At 58.5% G+C, this 23480-nt stretch overlaps 2 protein-coding genes across 10 annotated transcripts in view; one reads left to right on the forward strand and one right to left on the reverse strand.

Moving 5' to 3' along the window:
- Positions 1-23480, forward strand: part of LOC310660898 (uncharacterized protein) — a 561482-nt gene that overhangs the window by 386012 nt on the left and 151990 nt on the right. The gene's annotated exons all lie outside the window — the stretch shown is intronic.
- Positions 1-23480, reverse strand: part of SLC4A2 (solute carrier family 4 member 2) — a 65846-nt gene that overhangs the window by 32962 nt on the left and 9404 nt on the right. For 2 of the 9 annotated variants that reach the window (XM_083406091.1, XM_083406099.1), the window contains exons 2-3: positions 18789-18880; positions 3401-3538 (exon numbers count right to left, since the gene is read on the reverse strand). In XM_083406091.1, coding sequence (XP_083262217.1) covers positions 3401-3460 — 60 coding nt within the window. In that variant the 5' untranslated portion in view covers positions 3461-3538; positions 18789-18880. Of the gene's footprint in view, positions 1-2172; positions 2287-3375; positions 3539-5953; positions 5974-8666; positions 8781-13648; positions 13860-18226; positions 18247-18788; positions 18881-23480 lie in introns of those variants that run through there. The other 7 variants (XM_083406098.1, XM_083406096.1, XM_083406093.1 and 4 more) reach the window with 7 other exon arrangements.

Raw genomic sequence — 23480 nt, forward strand, 5'->3', positions numbered from 1 at the left:
GTCAGCGGCTCTGCCTTGGGTGGGGTCAGACTAGATGACCGTTGGGGGTCCCTCTACCAGGTGGGAGAGGAGCTTTGCAGGAGAAATCTCTGGGACTCTGCTTCTCTCTCCTCCATTGCAGGTTTCTGGAAGTCGGCTAGCTGTCTGCCTGCCAGCCAGGGTCTCTTCAGCTGCCATTCCTCCCTGGCAGGGGGTGGTTTGGATGCCCACTGGGGGTCCCTCCCTTTTCTACAATGCCAGGAGCTTCCTCCTCCTCCCTCGCAGGCTCCCCAAACCCTGCAGGATTAACCGGCTGTGCGACTACTGCATGTGAAAACAGGCAGTTTAAAAGGGGGGGGGGTGCAACTCAGCAATTCCCCCCCAAAAAGAGACGCTCTGTTTGCCAGGATGGGACTCCAGAGCAGCGCCAGCCTGTGCCAGGGAAGAGGCTGCCGGAGGGACGTGTGGCACGGAGGGAGGGGGGCAGGCAGGCAGGCGGAGAAGCCCCCTCCCTCCCCAAGTTCCTGCCCATCCCGCGAGGGGCCCTGGAGGGGGGGGTCCCCCTCTCCCTACCTGCGCCATGCCAAGCTGTGCCCCCCGCCCCCGCGGCTGCCCCTCGCTCTCCCTCCTGCCCGTCCCTCCGCGCCTCCTTCTCCGCCGCCGGCCTGGCGCTTTATGATGCTGAGCTCCTCCCGGGCCGGGAAGGTCACTTCGCCCGCAGAGAGGAGGCGGCAGGCGGATCCGTCCCCTCGTGCCACTCCAAATATTGACGGGGAGAGGCCCCCCCTTGCGCCGGCAGACACCCGAGCAGATTAGCCGGCAGGAGGGGGGAGGAGGAGAAGGAGGAGGAGGTTCCCCCCCCCCCAGGACTCAAGGTGACAGCGGCACGGAGGCTCCCGGGGAGAGGGGGGGCATTGCTTCCTGGCCCCCCAAAAGTGCTGCACGGGGAGGGGCTGGCTGCCCTCCCCCTCCCCGGAGCCTCAGAGGCTGGGCGGGTAAGAGGATCTCCTCCGCGGGAGAGTTTTTGCATTGCTATCAGCCAGGGATGCTCCAGGTGCGAATCCTGCATTGCAGGGGTTGGACTGGATGACCCTCGGGGTCCCTCTAAATCCCCATTTCTCAAGAGGGGGTGCACAGAAAGGCCCCTAAGTTGCCCAAGGGGGAGGGAAGGAATATCCTGGGACAGGCTGCCCCAGCCCATCCCTGCCACTCCTGGGGGCCCCTGGCAGCCCCCCAAGAAGCCCAGCAGGGCTTAGGGTCCCCCTCTGGATGGGCCCAAAGAGGAACAACACCCCCAGGCCACCATTTAAGTCCTGGAACATGTGGCAATAATGGTGCATGCCTCTGAGCACGTGCAGAGTGTTTTTCCTCTCCGCAGCACAAGCAACACCCCACATCCCCATGGAGCCAAGGGCAAGCGGTACCCTGGGCTGGGGGGGCCTAGAGACTGAGCCATGACCCCCAGCAGACGCTCCCAGCGGCCTCCCTCGCAAGGGTGGCGCCAGGGGAGATTCAGGAGAGATTCCCTTTGGGGTCCCATCTAAACCCGTTTCGTTTAATTTGCATCGGAAAAGGCATCTGGTCGTAAAACATCTCCGGGTGGTTTACGAGAAACGTTAAAGTTGTCCATAAAAAGTTTAAAAGGGCTGTAAAGCACTAAAACAGTGGAAACGAATGAAATGAACTCTGAGCGAAAGGGCTGCCAAGCGGGCACCAATCAGAGAAGGCGCTTGGCTGGCGTCAAGTGGCAGGGAGTTCCACAGAGCACATGCTACTGAATTAGTCCTCCCAGCCTCTCCCTCCCCCCCACCTCCCTCTCCCTCCCACCCCTCCCCAAGTCACCCAGGAGGGGGCTCTCCTCTTCCTGCCCCCCACCCAGCAAGCAGCGCCTGGCACCCAAGACAGGGGAACTCCCGGCCTCTGGTGAAAGTCTGCCCCCACCACACGTCCTCACTTGGGGGGGGGGGCAAACCTCCCAGCTCCCTTCTCCTTTGCTGAAATGCCCCCCAGGCAGGAATTGCCCCATGGGAGATGAGAGCTGGTGCCCCCACCCTGTGGGCGTCAGGAGAAAGCTGCACCCAGAGACCCTCCTGCCGCCCCCTCCTCTCCATCCCCCCGCCCCCGGCACCCAGGCCTCCCCAGGCGACCAGGTGCCGCCTTTCAGCCTGGCAGCGACTGGGGGGTTGGCCTTACCTGCGGGCAGAGCAAGAAGTCCATGATAGCTGGGTGTGTGTGTGTTTGGGGGGAGGAAGGGGGGGTCCCAGCAGCACCCAGCCCTGCCGCCTCCTCCCAGACGCTCCTTCCTGGGTCACGGGACTCGCCCAGTTGGTGGGGGGGGGACCGGGGAGCAGGCAGCCATGCAAAGGGTTAATCATTAACCCCGCAGGAGTTCAGTGCAGGCGGCTCCCAGTGGGGCAGGAGGTGGGCTGGCGGCTGGGTCCCCCCAGGGCCATAGGAGCCAGCTCCTGGGATCAGGGCCCCTTTGGCCCCCCCATAAAATATTCAAGGGGACCGGGACCCCCAAAGTCGACGGGCATTGCCATTTCAAGGGGGTGTTGACGATGCCCCAGCTGCTGCCATTGCCAGGAAGTGGGGCTGATGTGAGGGGAGGGGGCCAAACCAGGCCGGCAGCAGCGGGTGGGTGGGAGGGAGGAGAAAGCTCCCCCCCCCGCTGCAATACCCCCACCCAATTAAAGGGCTGCAGCGCTTTGCACATGCTCTGGAGCTACATCCTGGGAACTCAGTTCTGGGGGTGCTGCAGGTCAGCCGCAGGAAGGGGGTCAGCAAGTTCTCCCCCCCCCCAGCCTGCTCTGGACCTCTGCACCAGCCCCACCTTGACCTAGGGGGTGAGGACACATATCCCAGCATGCACTGCTCTCCCCATCTCCCAGGAGGCCTGGGATTCCTGACCGTTCTTGCAAGGTCCCAGCAGGCAGCAGTTCCACAGGGCTTCCTGAAAAGGCTTTTGGGGGTTTGAAGGGGGGGGCAGGGGGCGGCTGGCGCACTGCAAAGCAGGGGCTGCCCTACGGCTCCTTCCCTTCCCTGACAGGCCTCATCCTGCACGTCTGAGGGTTACACGGCAGGCAGAAATTCAACTGGCAGAGCTCTTCCCATGCCCTCTATGCTGCTGCTGCAATTTTGCCCGTTAGAGCCCAGCTTCACCCCAGGCTCTGTTCTGAGCTCTGCCCCACACAGGACTGGAGGTGCCCCGTGGGCTGGGGAAAGAGGTGGGCAGCACATGGCGCAGTGCCCGCTTGCGCCTGCTCTCCTGGCACCGCTTCCCAACGGAGCAAACCGGGCTCACCTTTCCGCAGGATCTCAGGCGTCGGAAGCCCCTTGCCCGCCCCCCGCCCAGCCCCCCCCCCCGTGGCCCCTGTGAGGTCCAGAGAGGCTCACCTGAGGGCCGGCCTCTGCTACTCACCCCCTCAACGGCCCCGGAGACCATGCGGTGGAGGTCAGAGGAGACCTGCGGGCGACTCATGGCGGGCTGCGGGCAAAGGCCCCTCTAGCCTTTCTCTTTCTCCCTGGCACTCAGAGGGCAGAGTGAGGGCACCATAACCTGCAGAGAGAGAGAAAAAAAAGGCCAATTATCACAGAATCAGGGACCCCCCAAGGTCATCTACACCAACCCCCGGCAAGGCGGGAATCTTTTGCCCAAGGCGGGGATGAATCCCCGACTCCGACCCAGATGAGGAGCCTTCTGCCTGCCTGGCTGCCCACAGGGCAAATGGCACCTCTGGGGGCTTAGAAGATGCCCCCCCCCGAAGAACCATCCACAGAATGCAGAGGGAGGGACTTTGGGCAACGCAGATGCCCCCTTTCTCCTCCAGAGGGGTCCCTGATCGTGGCCCCTGCCAGGCGGGCTCCGGCAGCGCCCGCGGGGCAGGAAAGAGCTCCTTCCAGTGCCCAGCGGGCAAAGTCGGGATCCCATGTCTCATGAAATAAAGAACGAGGAAATTGGAGGAGGAATTGGGCAGCGGGAGGGAGGGAGTTGGGGGGGGGAGAGGATTGGAATCAGAGCTTGGCTGGCCCCCTTCCAGGGATGCTGCGGGTGCGATTCCTGCATTGCAGGGGAGGGGTGGGGCTGGATGACCCTCGGGGGTCCCTGCCGAGGAGGAGGCACCTGAGCAGGGAGGCCAGGGGGAGAGGCGGGGGCACCCCTGGAAGAGGACCAGGGAGGCGGCACTGGGGGCTTTGGGGGCGAGAGGAAAGTGTGGGCCCCCCCTCGCTCTCAGCACTGGAATTCGTGGACAAAACTGAATGTCTGAAGATTCCCAAGGGATCAAAGGCAGGCCTTATTCTTGCAGGGCAGGCTGGATTTTCCTGGAAATGACCAAGGTTGGGGCAGCAGAATGGCGTCCAGGCGGTTTTTTGCCAAATCAGTAAAATGTCCAGGAACACCCAGACGTATGGCAAGGGTGGTAAATCACAACAAAGCCCCCAAACTGGTGGGGAAAAAGAGCTCTGGACAAGTTTGTCCAGATTTTCACTTTTGGGAATCTGGGAACCCTATTGCAGGGCAGAGCTAGACTGTGGAACTCCCTGCCACAAGAGGCAGGCCTGGCCACCATGAAAAGAGGACTGCGCAAATCCGTGGAGGAGGAGAGGGCGATGGCTGGGCTCTCCCTCCCCAGCCAGAGGCAGCAAGGGAGGAAACCAAGGGAGGAGTTTGAATCCTGCTTGTGGGTTTCCCCTGGGGGCACCTGGGTGAGACGGCTTCCTCCCTTTGCCTTCCTCCAGCAGCCAGGCTCTGTTGACGTCCTTACAGAACCTTCAGGCCCAGAGGCAGTCTATCTGGACTCTGCGGTGCAATGGGGCATTCGGGCGCTGCACCCGATGGGCCACCTTTGGCCTGATCCTGCAGCCTTCTCCTTATGCTCTGCTTCCTGGGTTCAGCAAGGGCATGTCAGGAGCCCACATGGAAAGAGACCCCTGGGAATTTCCCGTCCCCCCACAAACACCCCCCATCCTGCTCAGGACCCCCTCCTTCTGCAGCCCCCGTCTCAGGGTGGGGGTGTCTCCCACCGTCGCTTCCCAAGCTGCACATCTACGAATAGTTCCACCTTCAACCTCGCTGCCTCGCAGGGGGTTGGTCTGGATGACCTCTGGAGGCCCCTTCCTGCAAAGGCCAGCAGCCTCTTCCTCTGGGAAAGCGTTCTTCCTCCTCGCAGCTGCGGCAATGTCCTGACCCCGGGAGGATTCCTGCATCCCAATGAGGAGGAGGAGGAGGAGGCGTGCGGTCTCCCCGCTGGGCCGGGCGGGTGAGGCAGAGGCCATGCTTGTCTTGGCCTGGGGCTCTCCCGCGGCAGCGGGTGCCAAGAGCAACGCCAGGCCCAGAGGGGGATCGGGTCCCCCCAGGCAGCCGGTGCGGCTGGTCTGATCCGGCCCAGGCTCAGCTCCCCCCCACTCTGCCGCCTGCTTTCTTGCCATGAATCGCACTCGTGACTCAAGAGAGCTCTGGGGTTGCCCAGCCTGAGTCCCTGTGCCCCAGAGCAGGGAGGCATCTGGGGGGAGTGGGGGGAGGGCACTGGGAGACAGGCAGCGAGGAGGCTCCTTCAAAGGGGAACGTGGCGTTGGGGGGACCCCAGGCGGGCATCTAGCCCAGCCCCCCACAATGCAGGAGTCGCCCCTGATGGAGGAGAGTCATTGCATGAAAGAATTGAAGGCTTGGGACCCCAAGAGGTCATCCAGACCAACCCCATCCCCTGAAATGAAGCAATCACAGCAAAAGTGTGACAAAAGTGTAACAGAGCGCCATCCCACCTCTGCTTCAAAACCTCCAGGAAAGGTGGGTAAAGTGGCCTCTGTGAACGTGCAGAGGGCCTTCTCAGGCTGCTGGGTGCAGCGTCCTTTCTGGAAGCCAGACAGTTTTTGCCTCCACCCCCCGAGGGCCTGTCCAGACCCCCCACCTCTGACGACTGAGCCCCCCTTTGCCCCCCACCATTGTGGGGCTGGGCTCCCCCCCTTTGCTCACCTCCGTCGCTCCCCCAGCGACCAGCTGCCCCTGCCTCCAGCTGCCAAGTGAGGGACAGCAGCTTCCCGCCGCCTCTTATGGCTCCCCCTGCGCCTCGTGACGCCAGCTGAGCGGTGACTGTCCCTCACAAGGGACGCTCACTCAGCCTGCTGTCACCCACAGGGCCGAACTCTGGCTCGCCCTGCAGGGAGGGGGACACACACACACTCCAGGCAGGACCCACAGGGGCACCAGGTTCTCACAGCACCCCACACACCATCCAGCCCCCCATGCCAGGTCTGGCAATTCCTGCCCTGCTGGGATTCCTGCCGCACTGGGGCTGGGCTGGATGACCCTCGGGGTCCCTTCCGTGTCTACAAGGCTTTGGTCATGGTTCCAGATCCCACCTCCCAGCTGGCAGGCCCCACGGCATTGTGGGCTTCTCTGCCTGCCTCCTTTGTGAGGCTCCCTGGCTGGTGGGGCAGGAATGGCACTCAAGGCCCAGGCAGCCCCCTCCCCAAATAAGGTAAAGGGACCCCTGTCCATTAGGTCCAGTCGTGGCCGACTCTGGGGTTGTGGCGCTCATCTCGCTTTCTTGGCTGAGGGAGCCGGTGTACAGCTTCCGGGTCTTGTGGCTAGCATGTCTAAGCCACTTTTGGCAAACCAGAGCAGCGCACGGAAACGCCGTTTACCTTCCCGCCGGAGCGGTACCTATTTATCTACTTGCACTTGACGTGCTTTCGAACTGCTAGGTTGGCAGGAGCAGGGACCGAGCAATGGGACCTCACCCCGTCGGGGGGATTTGAACTGCCGACCTTCTGATCCACAAGCCCTAGGCTCAGTGATTTAACCCACAGGCCTTAATCTCTGCTTCTCAGACAGCAGAGCAGAGCAAGTGGCGGCAGGCGACTCGAGCAAGCGAGCCCTTTCAGATTCCAAGGATGCCCAAGCAGCCCCCCAAGCCCACTCCAATGCAGGGGTGCGAAAAAGAGCCCCCTCCCCACTCTCTCAGCCACGACATCTTTTTGCTGAGACAGCATCCCTTGCTTGGCAGCGGGCTGGACTAGAGGGCCTTTGGGGGTCCCTTCCAACTCTCGGATTCTATGGCTGTGCCTGGATCCTGCCAGCCTGAGGGCCAGTGACTCCTGTCCCAAGGCTTTCACAGCCTGCCCCCAACCCCACCCCCCCTGCACAAGATAGGCAGCTTGGGGGGCAGAAGAGGAAGAGGGTTCCACAGCACCCTCTGCTGGAGGAGCGCAGGAATGCCGGCCCCAAACCAAGCACAGAGGAGCCCCTTTTTCTCTTGATGGGGGCAGGGGGGACCCTGCAACCCCCCCCCCGAATAGGGCTGGACTCCAACTCCCATCAGCCCCCAGGGCCAAAGGAAGAAGCCCCTCCAGACATGATGATTGGCAGCTGGAGGACCATGAACAGAATCTAGATTCAATCTTTCTGGGCAGGGAAACACTTTCCTAAACTGCATCCATGTTCATTTGCTAGGGATGGAGAAGTGGGGCAGGCGTGGGGGGGGGGGAGAGGAAGCTCCCCCCAGGCCAGGCCAGAGGTCAGAGCCAGGACCCCTTGACCCCGGTTCAAGTGCAGAGGCCGAAAGCCCCACATGGAGAGGGGGCTTTCTTCGGAAGAGGGTCAGCCTGCCCCATCTCTGGGGCAGGGGCTCAAAAGACTAGTGCGCCCCCCAGCCCATGCACCCGCCCCTCTGAATAAGCAGATTCCTTTCCTTAATCCGGCCGCCCATGTGTGTAGCAGGAGGGGAGGATTAAGGGCTGGTAAACAAATTTCAGATTGTTCTGGGGAAAGCCGAGCTGAGAAGAGGGGGTCAGACTGGTTCTCACGGGTGGGAGAGTCCGGCGGCCGCACACTCCTTCCCCAGCCCAGCAGGAAGGATCGGAGTCACGGGATTGCAGAGTGGGACCCCTGAGGGTCATCCAGCCCACCCCCTGCAACGCAGGGATCTCGGCTCAAGCATCCGGGACAGAAGGCCAGCCAAGCTCTGCCGAAAAACCTCCACAGACTCCCAAGGAAATTGGTTCCCCTGCGGAACAGCTCTTCTTCCCGTCCGAAAGTCCTCCCTGACATCCGGCCGGAATTTCCTTTCTTGCAACTTGAATCCGTTGCTTTGGAGTCCTGATGCAGAATGTGAATCTCCTTCCTTGCTCTCTGCCTGCCTTCATCAGGGCTAAGCCTCTGGGACCTGCCCCTGAGGGCTGAGGTTGCCCCACAGCGGATCACACAGTCCCTCTGGGCATGTGCAAAGTGCCTTTCCCACACCCGTTGGGGGTATTGGAAGAGGACCAACCTGCCTCCCCAAGAGGGAATGTTCACTCCAAGGGTGCTGCTTGCAGGAGGTGGGGAGAGGGACAGGGTAACGTTGCCACAAAGATGGCCGTCTGCCAGAGGGTTGGACTAGATGTCCTTCAGGGTCCCTTCCAACTCTACAGTTCTAGGTTTCTGCACCTGGGGAAAGCTCTGTCCTCAGACAGTCGATCTCCCAGCATGCAGGGGGGTGGGGCCGTTGCAGACCCCCCCACTGTCTCCCTTTAATCTAAGCACTAATGCACACGGGGGGGGGGAGGAAGGGCACTCTGCCCCCATTGCAACCCAGTCCTGCTCCTGCAGCCCCCCCATTGGGCCTGCCCCACCCAGGAACTGGCACCTCTCTGGCCCCCTCCAGGACCCCCGGCCAGGGGCCCCAACGCCTACCCTCCCTGCCTACCTTGGGGTGCCAAGGCGGTGGAGACCAGCAGCCTCTGAGCGGCACCTGCGAGGCTTCTCTCTCCCGGCTCCTCTCTGCCACGCTGCCAATCTCCTGCCTTGGCACCCAGGCGCTCGCCTCCTCCTGAGCCACTCCCCCCTGCGCCACCCAAATATTTCACGGGGCTTTAAGCGGCGGACAAAAGGCCCTTGTGGCCGAGGGAGACGCCGGGCAGATCAGATCCCGGCCAGGCTGGGCAAAGACCCCACAGCGGCCGACACCCCCCCGCACCGCTCAGCGTTTAATTACAGCCTGGCGCACCTCCTGAAGTCACATTCCAGGGGCGAGCCCCGACTGGCCCGCCTGATCCCACTAAGGCGATTATGGGGGGGGCAGGGGGGCTGTCAAAGTCGCGGCAGAGAGGCAGCCTTTTGCCCTGGTTCTCCGGAGGACAGACTGTGCCCCAGTCTCCTGACCCCGGGAGAGGGGGCTGCAGCCAGCAGGCAGAATTACAGGACTGCAGCATTGAAAGGGACCCCAAAGGGTCATCCAGACCAACCCGCTGCAATGCAGGAACCGCAACTGGAGCATCCGCACAACCTCTGCTTGGAAACCTCCAGGGAAGGAAAGTCTTCCTGTCTTGAGAGATCTTCCTAAGGCTGAGCTGGCATCTCAAACTCTCGAACCTTTATTGGCATTTATGCCAGATTGCAGTAGGGTTTTCCACAATAAAAACCTAAATCTCATGCTTAGGTTAATGTATAACGTTGTAGGATAGACTTCGTTTCGTGTGGCAGAAACGTGGCCACTATCTGAATCTTATAGGTCCGGAAGGGGACCTTGTCTTTGCCCAGATGTCGCTCCCCACTAACAACCAACTGATGAACCAACTTCGATCGAATGGTCTCACCCCAGAGACAGTGCAAACATGCATGACCCAGTCTAGTTGTGTCATAGAATCGCAGTCGGGTTGGAAGGGACCCCAGGGGTCATCCAGTCCAGCCCCCACCAATGCAGGAATCTCAGCTCAAGCGTCCCTGAGAGACGGTCATCCAGCCTCTGCTGAAAAGCCTCCAGGAAAGGCGAGTCCACGCTGTGAGTGGCGTTTTCCCTGCAGGACTGGCAAAGGGGTCCCATTCAGCCTCGCTAGCAGGGACGTCCTGTGGTCATTCAGGGTGGTCCAAGGGGAGATTCCCCAAATTGGTTCCGAAGTTCTTGGAAATGGTCGTCTAGCCACCTGTGTCTCGTTCTCTCAAGTGCAGGATTTCCCCATCAGTAGTGCGGTGAGGATCTCCTGTCTTGCCTTTTAATTTGTTATTACTTACTGAATTTATATGATGCCCTCCAACACAACATCTCACAGGTCTCAATCCGGCAGCAGAAAACCAGCTTGCTCTCCACCTTCCCTTGAGATATTTCAAGATGGCTCTCCTATCCCCTCTCAGTCTCCTCTTTTCCAGGCTAAACACCCCCAGCTCCTTCAACCGTTTCTCATCAGGCTTGGTTTCCAGACCCGTGGTCATCGTGGTCTCCCTCCTCTGCCCACCTTCCAGCTGGTCAGCATCCTTCTTATAATGTGGCTCCCAGAACTGGACCCAGGACTCCCAGGTGGGGTCTGACCAAGGAAGAACCGAATGCTCTGGAGGGCAGGATCCGAACTCAGGGCTTCAAGTTGCAAGAAAGGAGATTCTGACTAAATTGTGGGAAGAACTTTCTGAGGGCAAGAGCCGTTTGGCAGTGGAGCTGCCTCCCTGGGAGGTGGAGGTTTCTAAGCAGAGGTTGGAGGGCCACCTGCAGGGGCCTAAGCAGGGGGCTGGACTACAGGACCTCTGGGGACCCCTTCCCACTCTGCAATTCTAGCACTCCGTGGCTTTTGCAGGGGAGCCTGCAGTCGGGAGGGAGAGAGGCACAGGCGCTACGAGAAAAGCGCAAAACCTTCCAAGGAGGACGAAGGTCACTCTGCAAAGGGATCACGTTCAGCCACATCCTTCCGGCTCCTTCTATTGGCACCTCCACCCTGGGGGGGGGGGGCAGGGACGTCTTCTCAGACAGGATTGCCTCTCCCCTCCTGCAATTCCTCTCACGTTTGCTCCCCAAATCGCTTCAGCCCCCCCCCCACGCACTGAAACAGGCTCAGCGGATCCCTGCTTGTTTGACCGCAAGGGGTCAAGTGGGGCTGCTCATCAAAGGGGGTTTAAAACTGGGGGGGGGGGAGATGAAGGAGGACAGTGAATCTTGGGGGCTTGGAAGGGGTCTGACCGCAGCAGAGAGAGATAGAGAAGGCTTTGGGTTTTGATGGAGTTGCCTGATTCAGTCCTGGGCCACGAGAGCAAAGAATCCTACAGTTTGTAGGGACCCCAGAGGGTCATCCAGCCCAACCCCCTGCAATGCGGGACCCACAGCCAAGGCTTCCATGACAGGTGGCTTAAAACCCTCCTCCCCGCACTGGCCTCTCTGCCTGGGCCCCAAGAGAAAAAGGGCTGGAGGGGGGGGGGAAAGGGCTGGCCAGAAATACCCTCTCTCAACTGGGCGCCCTGAACCAAAGCAGGGCACCTCTACCCTCCGGACGTGGTTGGTACAAGGCTGGGCCTGAAAGCTCCACCCCTGAGGGGACGGGCCAAGTGCCGCAACCCCAATGAGGACTAGAAAGTTGCTTCTCGTGAGCAATGTGAAAGTCGGATTCCCAGACCCAGTTTTATACTATGCAGCCTAGGACCCTTGTACCTATGGGACCGCCTCTCCTGGTCTGCCCCACGGAGGACCTTAAGGTCCCCAAATGACAACACCTTGGAGGTCCCAGGTCGCAAGATGGTTAGATTGGTCTCAACCAGGGCCAGGGCCTTTTCAGTCCTGGCTCCGACTTGGTGGAACGCTCTATCACAAGAGACCAGGGCTCTGCGGGACTTGACATCTTTCCGCAGGGCCTGCAAGTCAGAGCTGTTCCGCCTGGCCTTTGGTTTGGACTCAGTCTGACCCTTATGTTTCCCTCCCCTTATGGTCTTGATTTATCAGCTATTTTAAAATGAGGCTGCATTTTAAATTGCATTTTAACCTGTATTTTAAATTGCTTTGTTTTATTTTTTTCTATTATGTTTTCATTGTAATTTTATTGGTGCTGGCCACCCTGAGCCTGGCTCTGGCTGGGGAGGGTGGGGTATAAATTATTATTATTATTATTATTATTATTATTATTATTATTATTACACGGTCTGCACTGGCCCAATGAAGAGGAGTGGGGTGGCCAGGCTCTGATGCGCAGAGAGAGGCTGCCCCCCCCCCGTGGGGTTTCGCCCCTCCCCTGCCTTTTCCAAACACTCTTTGGCTCTCTGCCGGTCCCTGACACAGTGGCAAGGCAGTGGAACAAAGACATGGGAGAGACCCGGATTCAAATCCTCACTTGGCCATGAAGCTCAGCGGGTGGGACTGGGAGCGGTCCCTGCTCTCTCAGCCTAGCCTTCCTCACAGGGGTATTGGGAGGATAAAACAGTGGGGGGGGGGAGAAGACCCATGCATGCCCCCTGAGCTCCTTGGAGAACAAAGATGGGTTTGGCAGCAGTGGCCTCAGTTCTCCAGCTGTGCAATGGGCAGAGCTGAGCTCACAAGGTGGCACAGTTGCCCAGCTCTGTCGCTCAGCCCACAAGGCCACCCTGAAAGTGACTGACTGCTGCGGGGAGCCCTCCAAGGCTCCAGCATCTGCCACTCCCCCCATCTGCCAGCCTGCCCCCCCCCCCCCCGTGAGAAGAGCACCCGCTGGGCCCCTGCAAAGCCCCAGAGAGAGGCCTGGCCGGGCAGAGCCAGCGCCAGGCGCCTGCCACCCGCCCAGACCCAGTTAAAAATAGCCGCCTGCCGCCTCCACAGAGCAAGTAAGACTATCCTGAGGATGAATCACGAGAGTGGCCCCCCCTGCCCTTCAGCACGTGCTCAGAGGCTCCTTGCCGACGGGGCAGGTTTCCTCTTCCAGCCTTGCACACAAACCTCTCCTCCTCCTCCTCCTTCCCCTGCCCTGCACGGCCTCTGCAGATCCAGGAGGGTGCAGAAGCCGGAAGGAGACTCTGCCTCTGCCCTGGAGAGCAAAAGGCACTCTGCGCAGGCTCAGAGGCTACCCAAACGAACGGCGGCATACATGAAGTCTCCAAAGAGATCAGGCCCGCCAGATCCAGCCCTGAAAGCTGATATAAAGGCCGAGGAATGTCGTACCGTGAAGCAACCTTGCGCCTCAGGGCATGTGCAGAGTGCATTTCTATCAGGCCTGAATAAGCCCCCGAGGCCACAACACGGAGCTGACCAGGTTGGAGGCTGTGGGAGCTGGCAAATATTCCCTCCGCCTCAACCTTTATCCATCAGGAGAACCACAATGTAATAATAAGAATAATAATAACAGTAATAATAATAATAATAATAATAATAATAATAATAATAATAATAACAACTGTGTTACTTTTGCTGTTGTTAGCCACACTGAGCCCGGCTTCGGCTGGGGAGGGCAGGATATAAATACAATGATGATGATGATGATGATGATGATGATGATGATAATTATACCCCACCCACCTGGCCTCAGCCAAGCAGGGTCTCCCCTCTGGGTTCAAGGCTGCCTCTTCCACTTCTCTTGGCTAAAAGAGACTCAACTGCCTGGCCAGGTTGTTGTGGGAATCAGAGAACGGCAGAGCTGGAAGGGACCCACAGGGTCATCCAGTCCACCCCCCTGCAACGCAGGGACCTGAGCTCAAGCATCCACAAGTGATGGCCACCCAACCTCTGCTGAAAAACCTCCAAGCAAGGAAGACCCAAAAGCACTCTGCGCGTGGGAAGCCAAACCACAACGAGGGGGTTGGACTAGATGACCCCGGGGACCCCTTCCAACTGTGACTGGGGGGACTGTCGTCCCCCCTTGAAGGGCACCTCCGGACCACGGAAGAATGGAAGCAGCGGCTTCTCTCTCCAGAAGCCAACGGCCAGGAATCTCCCCTCTGGGCACCCAGGAACCGGCCCCCTCCACTCACCCCATAGGCTCCTGCGGCTGCGGCTTCCTCCGTGGGGCGGGCAGAGGGATCCGGCGGGTTTCCTGCCCGGGAGCTGCTCAGGAAGCAGGAAATCCTGCCAAAGGCCGCCTGTCAGCTGCCAGGGTGGCAGCCCCTGGGGAGGCAGGGAGGGCAGGCAGGCAGCTGCAGCAGGAGAAGGGGGCACCCTCTGCCCAAGCGGCTGCCCTGGCACTGCCCTCGGAGGAGGCTGCAGAGTTTTTTATACCTGCCTCCTGGCAGGGAGAGAGGGAGGGAGGGGGGAGGAAAAGTCCCCACAGCAGCAAGGAAGGGTGTGGGGAGGGACGCCGGTCCCCATAAGTGCCACTTCAGTGCTGGCCACTCCTCCTGCGGGCACCGCAAACACACACACACACACACACAGAGCGCAGGCCACAGCTGCTCCCCTGCCAGGTCAGCTGCCCTGCCCTGCCTTCTCCGCCCCCCTTATCGCCCACCACTTGTGGAAAGCACTCTTTGCATGCTCAGAGGCCCTCTCGCCATATCCCTGCCCATCATCCCATGAAAAGTGGTTTCTGGGGCCAAAGGGGACCATCTAGGGCAAGCTTCCTCAACCTCCAGATGTTTTTAGCCTACAACTCCCATGATCCCCAGCGAGCAGGACCAGTCCCAAAACATCTGGAGGGCCGAGGTGGAGGAAGCCTGATCTATAGGGCAGCGCCCCAGATGCCCCTCTCGAGAAACACAGCATCCGGCCATGACTCTCCCCTCCTGCGGCTTCCAGGCACTGGCATTCGGAAGCATTGAATAATAATAATAAAAATTTATTTATATCCTGCCCTCGCCAGCCGAAGCCGGGCTCAGAGCGGCTGCCTCTGAAACTGGAGGGCAGAGCAGAGCCTCTCTCCTCTCCAATCCACTTTGGATCCACACTGAGATCTCCGGCCATCTCTTCCCCTTGTGGCAGGGAGTTCCACAGCTCCATGGTGAACTGTGGAGCAGCAGGAGAGAGCCCTGCTGGGGAGGAGGGAAAAGACCAGCCAACTGAGTTGTGGGGGGCAGGGGGAGGGGGCTCCTCTGAAAGTGGGCCAATCTTGGGCAGGGGCTCCCTGGCCTGATGGCTGGCATGGGGTTAGACTAGATGGCCCCTGGGTTCCCTTCCGGCTCCGTACTTCTATGGCGGGAAGGGAGAGACACCCCTGGGATTGTGCAGGGGAGGGGCCCTGGGCGAGGCACCCACGGGGGGGCCCTGCAAGGCTCCCGCCGCCTCCCCCCCCCCCAGCACCCGGCCAATTCCTCCTCCCGCGGGTGCTGCTGCGTCAGCAGGGCGGCCGGCCGGCCTGGGTGGTAAACCAACCCCTGCTGCTAATGCCAGGGTTGTGGCAGGGTGCCCCCCCCCCGTCGCCCAGACAGCTTCTCCCTCTTCTGGCCCCACTGATAGGGGGTCATTACCTGCCCCCTCCACAAGCAGGCTGGTTATTTCCTGCCCCCTTCTGCCCTCAGGCAAGAAACCTCACCTGGCCTGGAGGAGCAGCAAACAGGTAAGACCTAGTTGCGGGGGGGGGGCATGAATGACACACTCCCCAGGCAACCTTCCCCACCTCAGCACCTTCTCTCAGAAACTCTCTTTGAGGGGGTCAGGCTGGATGACCTTTGGGGACCCCTTCCAATTCTAGGATTCAATGGCTTTGGAAGGTGGGGGGGGGGCTCTCCTTCATTGGAGGTTTCTCAGCAGAGGTCAGGTGGTCACCTGCCAGGGATTCTTGAACTGAGACGCCTGCCTGGCAAGAGGGTCAGGCTGGATGACCTTTGGGGGACCCTTCCATCTCAACAGTTCCAGGGGAGGAAGATGCTCCCTCTTCCTCTGCCAGGCAGACACCCCAAAGGGGAGGGATTAATGAATCACAGAAGCGCAGAGTTGGAAGGGACCTCCAAGGCCCATCTAGTCTGACCCCCAGCAATGCAGGAATCGCAGCGCAAGAATCCTTGACTAAGAAAGGAGAGCCGAGTTGAGCTTCTCCTCTTTCTTCCCCTATTAAAATGTCACAGAATAGACTCCAGGGGTCATCTAGCCCACCCCGCAATGCAAAGGGGGAGCCAGAGAAGGCCTCTGCCCCACAGCGAGGCCAAACAGGGCCGTAACTTGGAAGCCTGAAAGTGCAATCAGCCCCTCTTTCAAGGCTCCCCTCCTTCCTCGGTTTCCCCTCACAAGCAACCCCCCCCCCCTGAACTGCTTGCGAGGAAACAGGCCTTGCAAAGAGGGGTGGGGGGCTCAGGGTGGGGGGGTGTTGCTAGAGGGCATCTCTGGGGAGCAGAGGGGAGACAAGTGCAAGGCCATGCCCAGCGCCCAACCCCCCAAATATGCCCCCCAAGAGAGTGGGGTCTAGCAGAGCGTCAGACTGGGACCTGGGAGGCCAGAGTTCGAATCCCTGCTCGGTAGTGAAGCTCCCTGGGGGTGGCCTGGGGGGGGGGGCAGCCCCTGCTTCTCAGCCTGACCTCCTTTGCAGGGTTGTTCTGGGGATTAAATGAGGGTATAAATTCAAAAGCAGTAAATAGGCAAGATTCCCCTCCTTGCAGGTGGGGGGCAGGTGTAAGGACTAAGAGGGTCTCCCTCCTTGCAGGGTATAAATAATAAAGTAATAATCCTATTAATGGCATGAATGGAGGACCCTCTCCAGCCACCGCTCAGGGATTCCTCAGCTGCACCTGCTGCCTTGGAGGGGGCTGGGCTGGATGGCCTTTGGGGCTCCCTTCCAACCTGGCAACTGCATGGTTCTCTGACTCTGGTGGAGGCAGAAGGGGAGGGCTGAGCCTACGGCCGGAGGCTCTTGGGCCACCGGGAGCCCCCCGCTGGCACCCGGAGCCCTCCAGTGACCCCAAAGGACTTGAAAGGACCTCCTGCCCCACGGTAGGCGCTGGGCTAATTGGCATGGGCCGCCAGAGGCCCCCCAAGCCGGCAGGAGGAGGAGGAGGGCCGGGCGAGGAGAGGCAGCACTCTGCCCTTCCCTGCGTCTGGCCTGCCCTTCCTGGCTGCCACTCAGGCCCCCCACTGCCCCCTAAGCGGCCCTAATGAGGCGTGGGGAGCTGCCTCTGGGGCAGCGCCAGCAGCAGGCCGGGGAGGGCAGTGCCAGCCGGGGCAAGCGCTGCGTCATCTTTGTCCTGGCCGGCCGTGGGGGTCCCATCCGGCCAAAGTCAAAGGCACACAGCACCCCCCAAGTCCCCACTGGGCATCGGGGGGGGGGGCAGCAGGTTGGGGGAAGGATGGCGGCCCCGTCAGTCACAGGACGGTGGGTCACAGAGGCAGTCAGTCAGAGAATTGTGGAACTGGAAGGGAGTTGGAAGGGAGCCCTGGGGCTCATCTAGTCCACCCCCTTGGCAAGGCAACAATCGCAGCTCAGGCAACCTGCACTCCATTAAGGCTGGGTTTTTGGAATCTGGGTTCTGCAAACCCTTTTCCCCAGGTGGTCTTCACTGGGCCTGACTCCTTTTCCGCCGTGCCCACTTTGTAGCTGGCAAACTCTCCTGGGCACCAGCAGGTAGAACCTCCTTCGCAGCTGCAACCCCCCCAAGCCCCCTGCTCCCCTCTTCTGGGCAAGGGTCGCAGGAGTGGGTCTTAGCTTAGTTTGGGGGTCACGGCTTGCAATGCAGCAGGCTGGACTAGATGACCCTCGGGTGTCCCTTCCGGAACTACGGTCCCATGTGCTCCTTGCGGGATTGAGCAGAAGGACTATCGGTGTACGAATGGCAGCTCTAGACAGACCCCCCAGACCCCACTTGACCCAGGACCCTCGTGCCACCCCCCATGTCCTGCCTCTTGGGGTGGGGTCCCCCTCCCCGCTCCCCCAGTTCCAGAGGCGGCCGGCAGACCCCCACCGGGCTGCGCAAAGCTGCATTCTTCCCCTTGACAGGGCGGAATAATTGGGCTGGCGCAGAGCCCTGACCCGCGGCTCAACCTGGGGCCGCCATTGTGAAATCCGGCCCCACAAGCAGCCCCCTGCACTTCCTGCCCCCCCAGCCCAGCCCCCAAATCACCTTCACTGCGGACGGCCGAGTCAGCACACAGCCGCTTGCACAACACAAGGCGCACACAGCGCAGCCAGGAAAGCGAGGAAGGAGCCACTTGTCAAAGCACAAAACTCAGCCTGAGGGTCGCAGGTATGAGGCCCACGCTGAGGTTGGGATAGATGACCCTCAGGGTCCCTCAGCCAGAAGCCCTCCAGATCAGGCATGCCCAAACTCGGCACTCCAGATGTTTTGGGACTACAACTCCCATCATCCCTAGCTAACAGGACCAGTGGTCAGGGATGATGGGAACTGGAGTCCAAAACATCTGGAGGGCCAAGTTTGGGGATGTCCGCTCCAGATACTCAGCTGGAGGGTGCAGAGGCTGCTGGGAGTTGTAGTTCAGCCACATCGAGGCAAAGGCTGGAAACAAAGCCTCCCCTACACTTTCAAGGGGGAGTTTCAAAAGAAGGGGGCTCATTCTGCCCCTCACACCCAGCAAGCCCCCTCCCCAGACTGTATCTACCCCCCAGCAAAGCTCCCCTCCTCATTAAGGAAGCCGCCTTAGTCAGACCATTGGCCTATCTAGATCAGTCATACCTGCACTGACTGGCAGCAGTCGCTCTCTGGGGATATTCCTAGGTCTACCAGGAGATGCCGTCAGGGTTCGAACTCGAGTCCTTCTGCATTCCAGGCAGGTGCCCCACGACTGAGATGTGGGGCACCCCCCATTTGCCTATTGCAAAGGCCCCACTGGCAGAGGAGGCCGGGCAAAGCACACTCAGAGAAGGCTGCTCTCCCCCCCCCCCCGTCCTCCGCCAGGAACACCCCTTCCCTCCCCAAAGCCCTGATTCATCCCTGATGGGAAACACAGAAGTGACTCAGCTCCTCCCGCGCCCTTGGAAACCTCCCCCTCTAAAGCCTATTTGGGGAGGAAGCCATTCTTTCTAGTGGCAGGAGGTTCCAAAGGCTGAGCAAGGAAGCAGCTTTCGTGTGCCTGGCCTGCCTCTTGGGCAGGGGGGAGAAAGGGGTGATTGGACTGCACCCCAGTTCTTACTGCTCTGCTCAGTCTCAGCCCCAAAAGGTGGTATAAGACTCAAACCCCAAACCCAACAACCTACCGCTCACCCTCCCCGTGTCCAACGGCAGGGGGCGCACTCACCTCCTCGCCAAATTCCTGCAGGGTCTCTAGTCCTCAGGAAAGGCAGTGAAGAGGAGGCCTTGCCATCCCAAACTTGGCCAGCGAACAGGATACTGGAAAAGAAGACATCCAGGAAGGGGATGAGCCCCCTCTTTGTGGGTGCTGCTGGCCCCCCACCCATCTCACCCCCAGGGACTCCCCTCCTGGGGACGCGGGTTGCAAGAGGGGATGGGAGCCGCCTCTGAACCTGTCCAAGCAAGGAGATAGTCAGGCGGCCCCCAAGTGGCATGGCTGGTTACCCAAATGTCCAGCACGCCTGGCACCACACTGAGCCCCCCAGCCAGGCCCAGGCGGCTTCCAGAGGGGAAAGGCATGCGAACAGGCACTCAGAGCGCGCACAGCATCGCACAGAATCACAACGCTGCCCGTGGCACAAAGGACAAGCGCGTCCTCGTCTCTGCTTCCCCTCACGTAATGCAGCAAATTGCGAAATATACGAGTGGAATTTCCTTACGCAGGGGGCAGCTAACCTGCGGAACTCACTGCCACAGGAGGCGGGGAGGGCCACCAACTTGGGCAGCTGCCAAAGAGGACAGGGCAACTTCGGGCAGGAGGAAAGGGCTATTGGAAACAACGGAGCTTCTGAATCCCCATTTGTGGAAGCCCCAGGAGGGCAGAGGGCTCTGGGGCTCCAGTCCCGCTTGCAGGTCCCCCCCCCCCCCAGCATCTGGTCGACCGCTGTGACAACAGGAGGCCGGGCTAGAGGGGCCTCTGGCCTGATCCAGCACATACAACTCTTTTCCTGCTTGTAATTTGAAATCATGCAAAGCTATGCAAAGAAGGCAGAACAGGAAGACCAAGCCACACAGTCAGAAGGCCTGATCAGGAAAACTCAAAGCTGCGTCTCAAAGGCCAGTGGAACAAACTATGTTGGGGCGGCACAGAATCATGGAAGGGGTCCCCGAGGGTCATCTAGTCCAACCCCCCGCAGTGCAGGGATCTCAGCTCAAGCACCCATGACAGATGGCCTCTGCTTAAAAGCCTCTGCTGTCAAGCAGCTCTTCTTGCCTTGGGCTCCCTCCCAACTCTGCAGTTCTATGAATGGGAGGCAGATCTTAAAACGTGAGCAAGTCTGTGGGGCAGATCACACAATCATGGGGGTGCAGAGCTGGAAGAGACCCCAAAAGTCCAGCCGCCTGCAGTGCAGGAATCCCAGGCCATTGGGGGCCTCAAAGGTCAATGGAAGCCATTCAGGCATTAAGCAGCGTATAAATGAACCAGCAGGAAATGAGAATGCCAGCACCAAAAATGAGCTGGTAAACAAGCGAGGGACCACAAGGAGCCTCAGGTGAGATGGCCAGGCACCTCACCTGCCACAATCTGGCCTGGCAGGAGCTCCTGGACCGTCTCCAAGGGCAGCCCCACAGAGAGAGCACAGAGGTAGTCTAACCTTGGTGTGACAATGGCAAGGGTGTCTGCGTCCAGGTCTGAGTTTAGGAAGGATTTTAAGTCCTCCCTGGCAAGCGAGTATCGGAGGGATGATCTCCAAAGAAGTTCCGTGGGGTAGGAGGGCTGGGGGAAACTTCACAGCTGGCAACCAATTTGCCTCTTGGTTTTCAGAGAGTAGATGGTGAGACGCGTCTAAAAGGCCCAGGACACAAGTTTCCATGGCCCTCTAGTGGCTCTGGTGGCCGCTATCATACCGTATTTTTCACTCCATAAGACGCACTTTTTTCCTCCTAAAAAGTAAGGGGAAATGTGTGTGTGTTTTATGGAGCAAATGCGCGGTCCCTGGAGCTGAATTGCCCAGGGGCAAAAAGCAGATTGTGCTCTTTTTTTGAAAGAGGGAAGGGGGTGTTGAAACAAAGCTGCTGAGCAGCTGATCGGCAAGCGACCGGGAGGGAGATAAGGGACTCTAGAGATAAAGGAGGCTGCCTGGGAGGGGGAGGTAAAAGGACATGGATCCTCAGGAGTTTTGCATTGAGTCACCCCAAATTCACCATCAGATCACATAACATGTCCATAGCTATAGCCTGCACCAAAAAATCATGCATCCATTGTTTCATGGGGCCGCAATGGCACAAAAACGTGGTTACAAAGCACGGATCCACATGGATCCTCAGGATTTTTGCATTGGGTTACCCGAAATTCACCATCAAATCACATATCATGTCTGTGGCCACAACATGAACCACAAAAATCATATATCCACTGTTTTGTTCAGAATATTTTTTTCCTTGTTTTCCTCCTCTAAAAACTAGGTGCGTTTTATGGAGCGAAAAATACGGCATTTAGCGTTAACTCTGGAAGTGTGGACTCAATTCTGACCAAATTAAGCCCCCTAGAGCAAACCGTACATCATTATGACTCCCTCCCCAAATGCCACAGAATCAAGGAACTGTAGAGTTGGAAGGGACCCCAGGGGTCATCTAGCGTAGCCCCCGCAAATCACTCGTGGAGGGTTCAAGACCCCTTGGCTCCACTCCCCGGGATTGTGGCCTCCGTCTCCTGCTGGCAGCTTCTAGGAGCCACAGGTAAGAACTGAGCAAGGGAAGCCAAGGTGGGCGAGTGACCCCAAAGGAGAAGGACGTGCCCCCGCCAGATGTGCTTGTTGAACGGCCACTGTAAACTGTGAAGGTTCATTACTGTTTCACAAGTTGTGTATGTCTTTAAGGGCCAGGGCAAATAACGAGACCCAGTCTTGCAGCTGTGAAACATAGCAGGTGCTGCTGAGTTGTGTTCATCAAGCTGTGTCAGCAATTGGGTCTAGTACATAAGGAGCAGCACCTAGCTCTCCCATTACCCTGGGGGGGGGGGGGGTTTGGTGGTTGGTGGTTGGGGGTTGGGTCTTGGGTCTTGGGTCTGGTTTGTTGTCATCTTTAGTGTAAAAGGAGTGGTTTTTTTTTGTTATTAAAACCTTGTTAAAAAGTTATTTTGAGTTCCTGGTTCTGCATGGTCTCCCCAGCAAGCTCTCTGCAGCGCTGCTATACTGCAAATAGCCAACAGTGCTGCCCCTCCCCTAACACCCCTAACATCTGGCCACACAAAAACGCAGCACAGTGATGCACCCCAAAAACGTCCCGCCCTATGGAAAAAAGAAAGGGGGCACAGACCCACAAGTCCATTCCAGGAGGTGATGGCACCTGGTCCAGCCTGGCCCCCGAGAGCCCCATCTGCAGGCGCTGCCCCTTCCCCTGGCTAGGGGTCTCCAGGGCCCCCTTCAAGGAGCCCCAGTGTTCCCCTTCTTATCTTGGCTGGATAAGGCCAATGTTGTCCTGGGTCTCTGGAGTCAGTCAGCACGGGCTGCCTTAATCTCTCCTAATGTTTAACTGAATTCTGCCCTCTCCTAATCAGGACCCACAACTCCCGTTTGTTTTTGCCTGGTCCTTGGAGGGCAGAAGATGAAAAGGTGTCTCCAAGGACATGTGGAGGGACCCCTCTGAATCAGGCATTGCGAGAGCTCAGCCACGGAACCAGATTTCAAAACACCGGAGCAAACAAACCCCAGAAATAAATGGGCGAGGCTTCGGAGCATGCACAGAGCGCAACTCTCTTCCCACTCCTCCAGGCATTGGCTTGCAGAAGTCATTCTGTTTCCCCACAATCTCCTTGTCTTCCTTTAGCACATTTTTGACCCCCTGGTCACCCAAGGGTTAACCCCTTCCTAGCCTAGATGGTCTCCTGCGACAAATGTATTTAAACCACTTCTGGCCGTTGGTCTCAATGATTTTACCAATGTGCTCTCCAAAGCCTTTTTATTTTTTAGCATCCTTTACTATCTACTTTAACTTTCTTCTTTGGCCAAAGTTTGTGCTCCTTTTTGTTCTCTTCATTCAGACAGAACTTGCATTTTTCAAAAGAAGCCTTCGGGTCTCCAATGACTTCTCCAACTCCTGATCATTTTGGAGAGATTTACGGTAATCCTCCATTCTTTGCCTTTCTACTTCCTTGCCATATTATAAATGATGATGATGATAATATATATAAATAAAAGTTTGCATCCTGCCCTTCACCCTACGATCCCAGAGTGGCTCACAACAGAAAAATGCAAAACGAGGACAAAATACATTATGCATGTCGAAGGATGCACTTTAGAACATTTCTCCCTCCACACACCAGCAAATTCCCAGAATGTTGCTCCTATAGACCTGCATTAGGGCTGGGCAATGTCTGGTTTTCAACATCGTGATACACCATGAGCCATACACCACGCTATACCGATATATGTATCACAATGTCTGAAATAAGGGTGGAGTTAGGGAGAGGCACTGGCTGGCGCCACGGTTTCCCTCCCTTTGTAATTTTGGCACAGGGCGCACACACGTCATGATTTGCAATATATTACCAGGTCAAAAATTATGAAACCAAAATCATGATATCCGGTTTTCGGTGATATATTGATATATTGCCCAGTCCTAACTTGCATAAAGGAGGCCAAAAGAGCTTCAACTGTATCACTGCCTCACTACCAGGCCTTTACTAAGGTTGCCAACGTGGTGCCCTCCGTAGGGGGCTGAACTAAAACTCCCATCGCTGACCAATATCTTCATTGTGATGAAGTTTCCTCTTTGGAAGTCAAATGGGATTGTGCACGGTTTTCTGGGCAATTGGCCAGTTAAATTCATATTTAATTTAATAGCACAGTGGCTGCTGCTCCCAAGTGGTTGGGCAACTGTGCCGTCTCATGCCAGGTTTTGGGTGCCACTCAAGGTT

This window comes from Podarcis tiliguerta (genome assembly GCF_965153285.1).
Source record: "Podarcis tiliguerta genome assembly, chromosome: 12".
Taxonomy (NCBI): domain Eukaryota; kingdom Metazoa; phylum Chordata; class Lepidosauria; order Squamata; family Lacertidae; genus Podarcis; species Podarcis tiliguerta.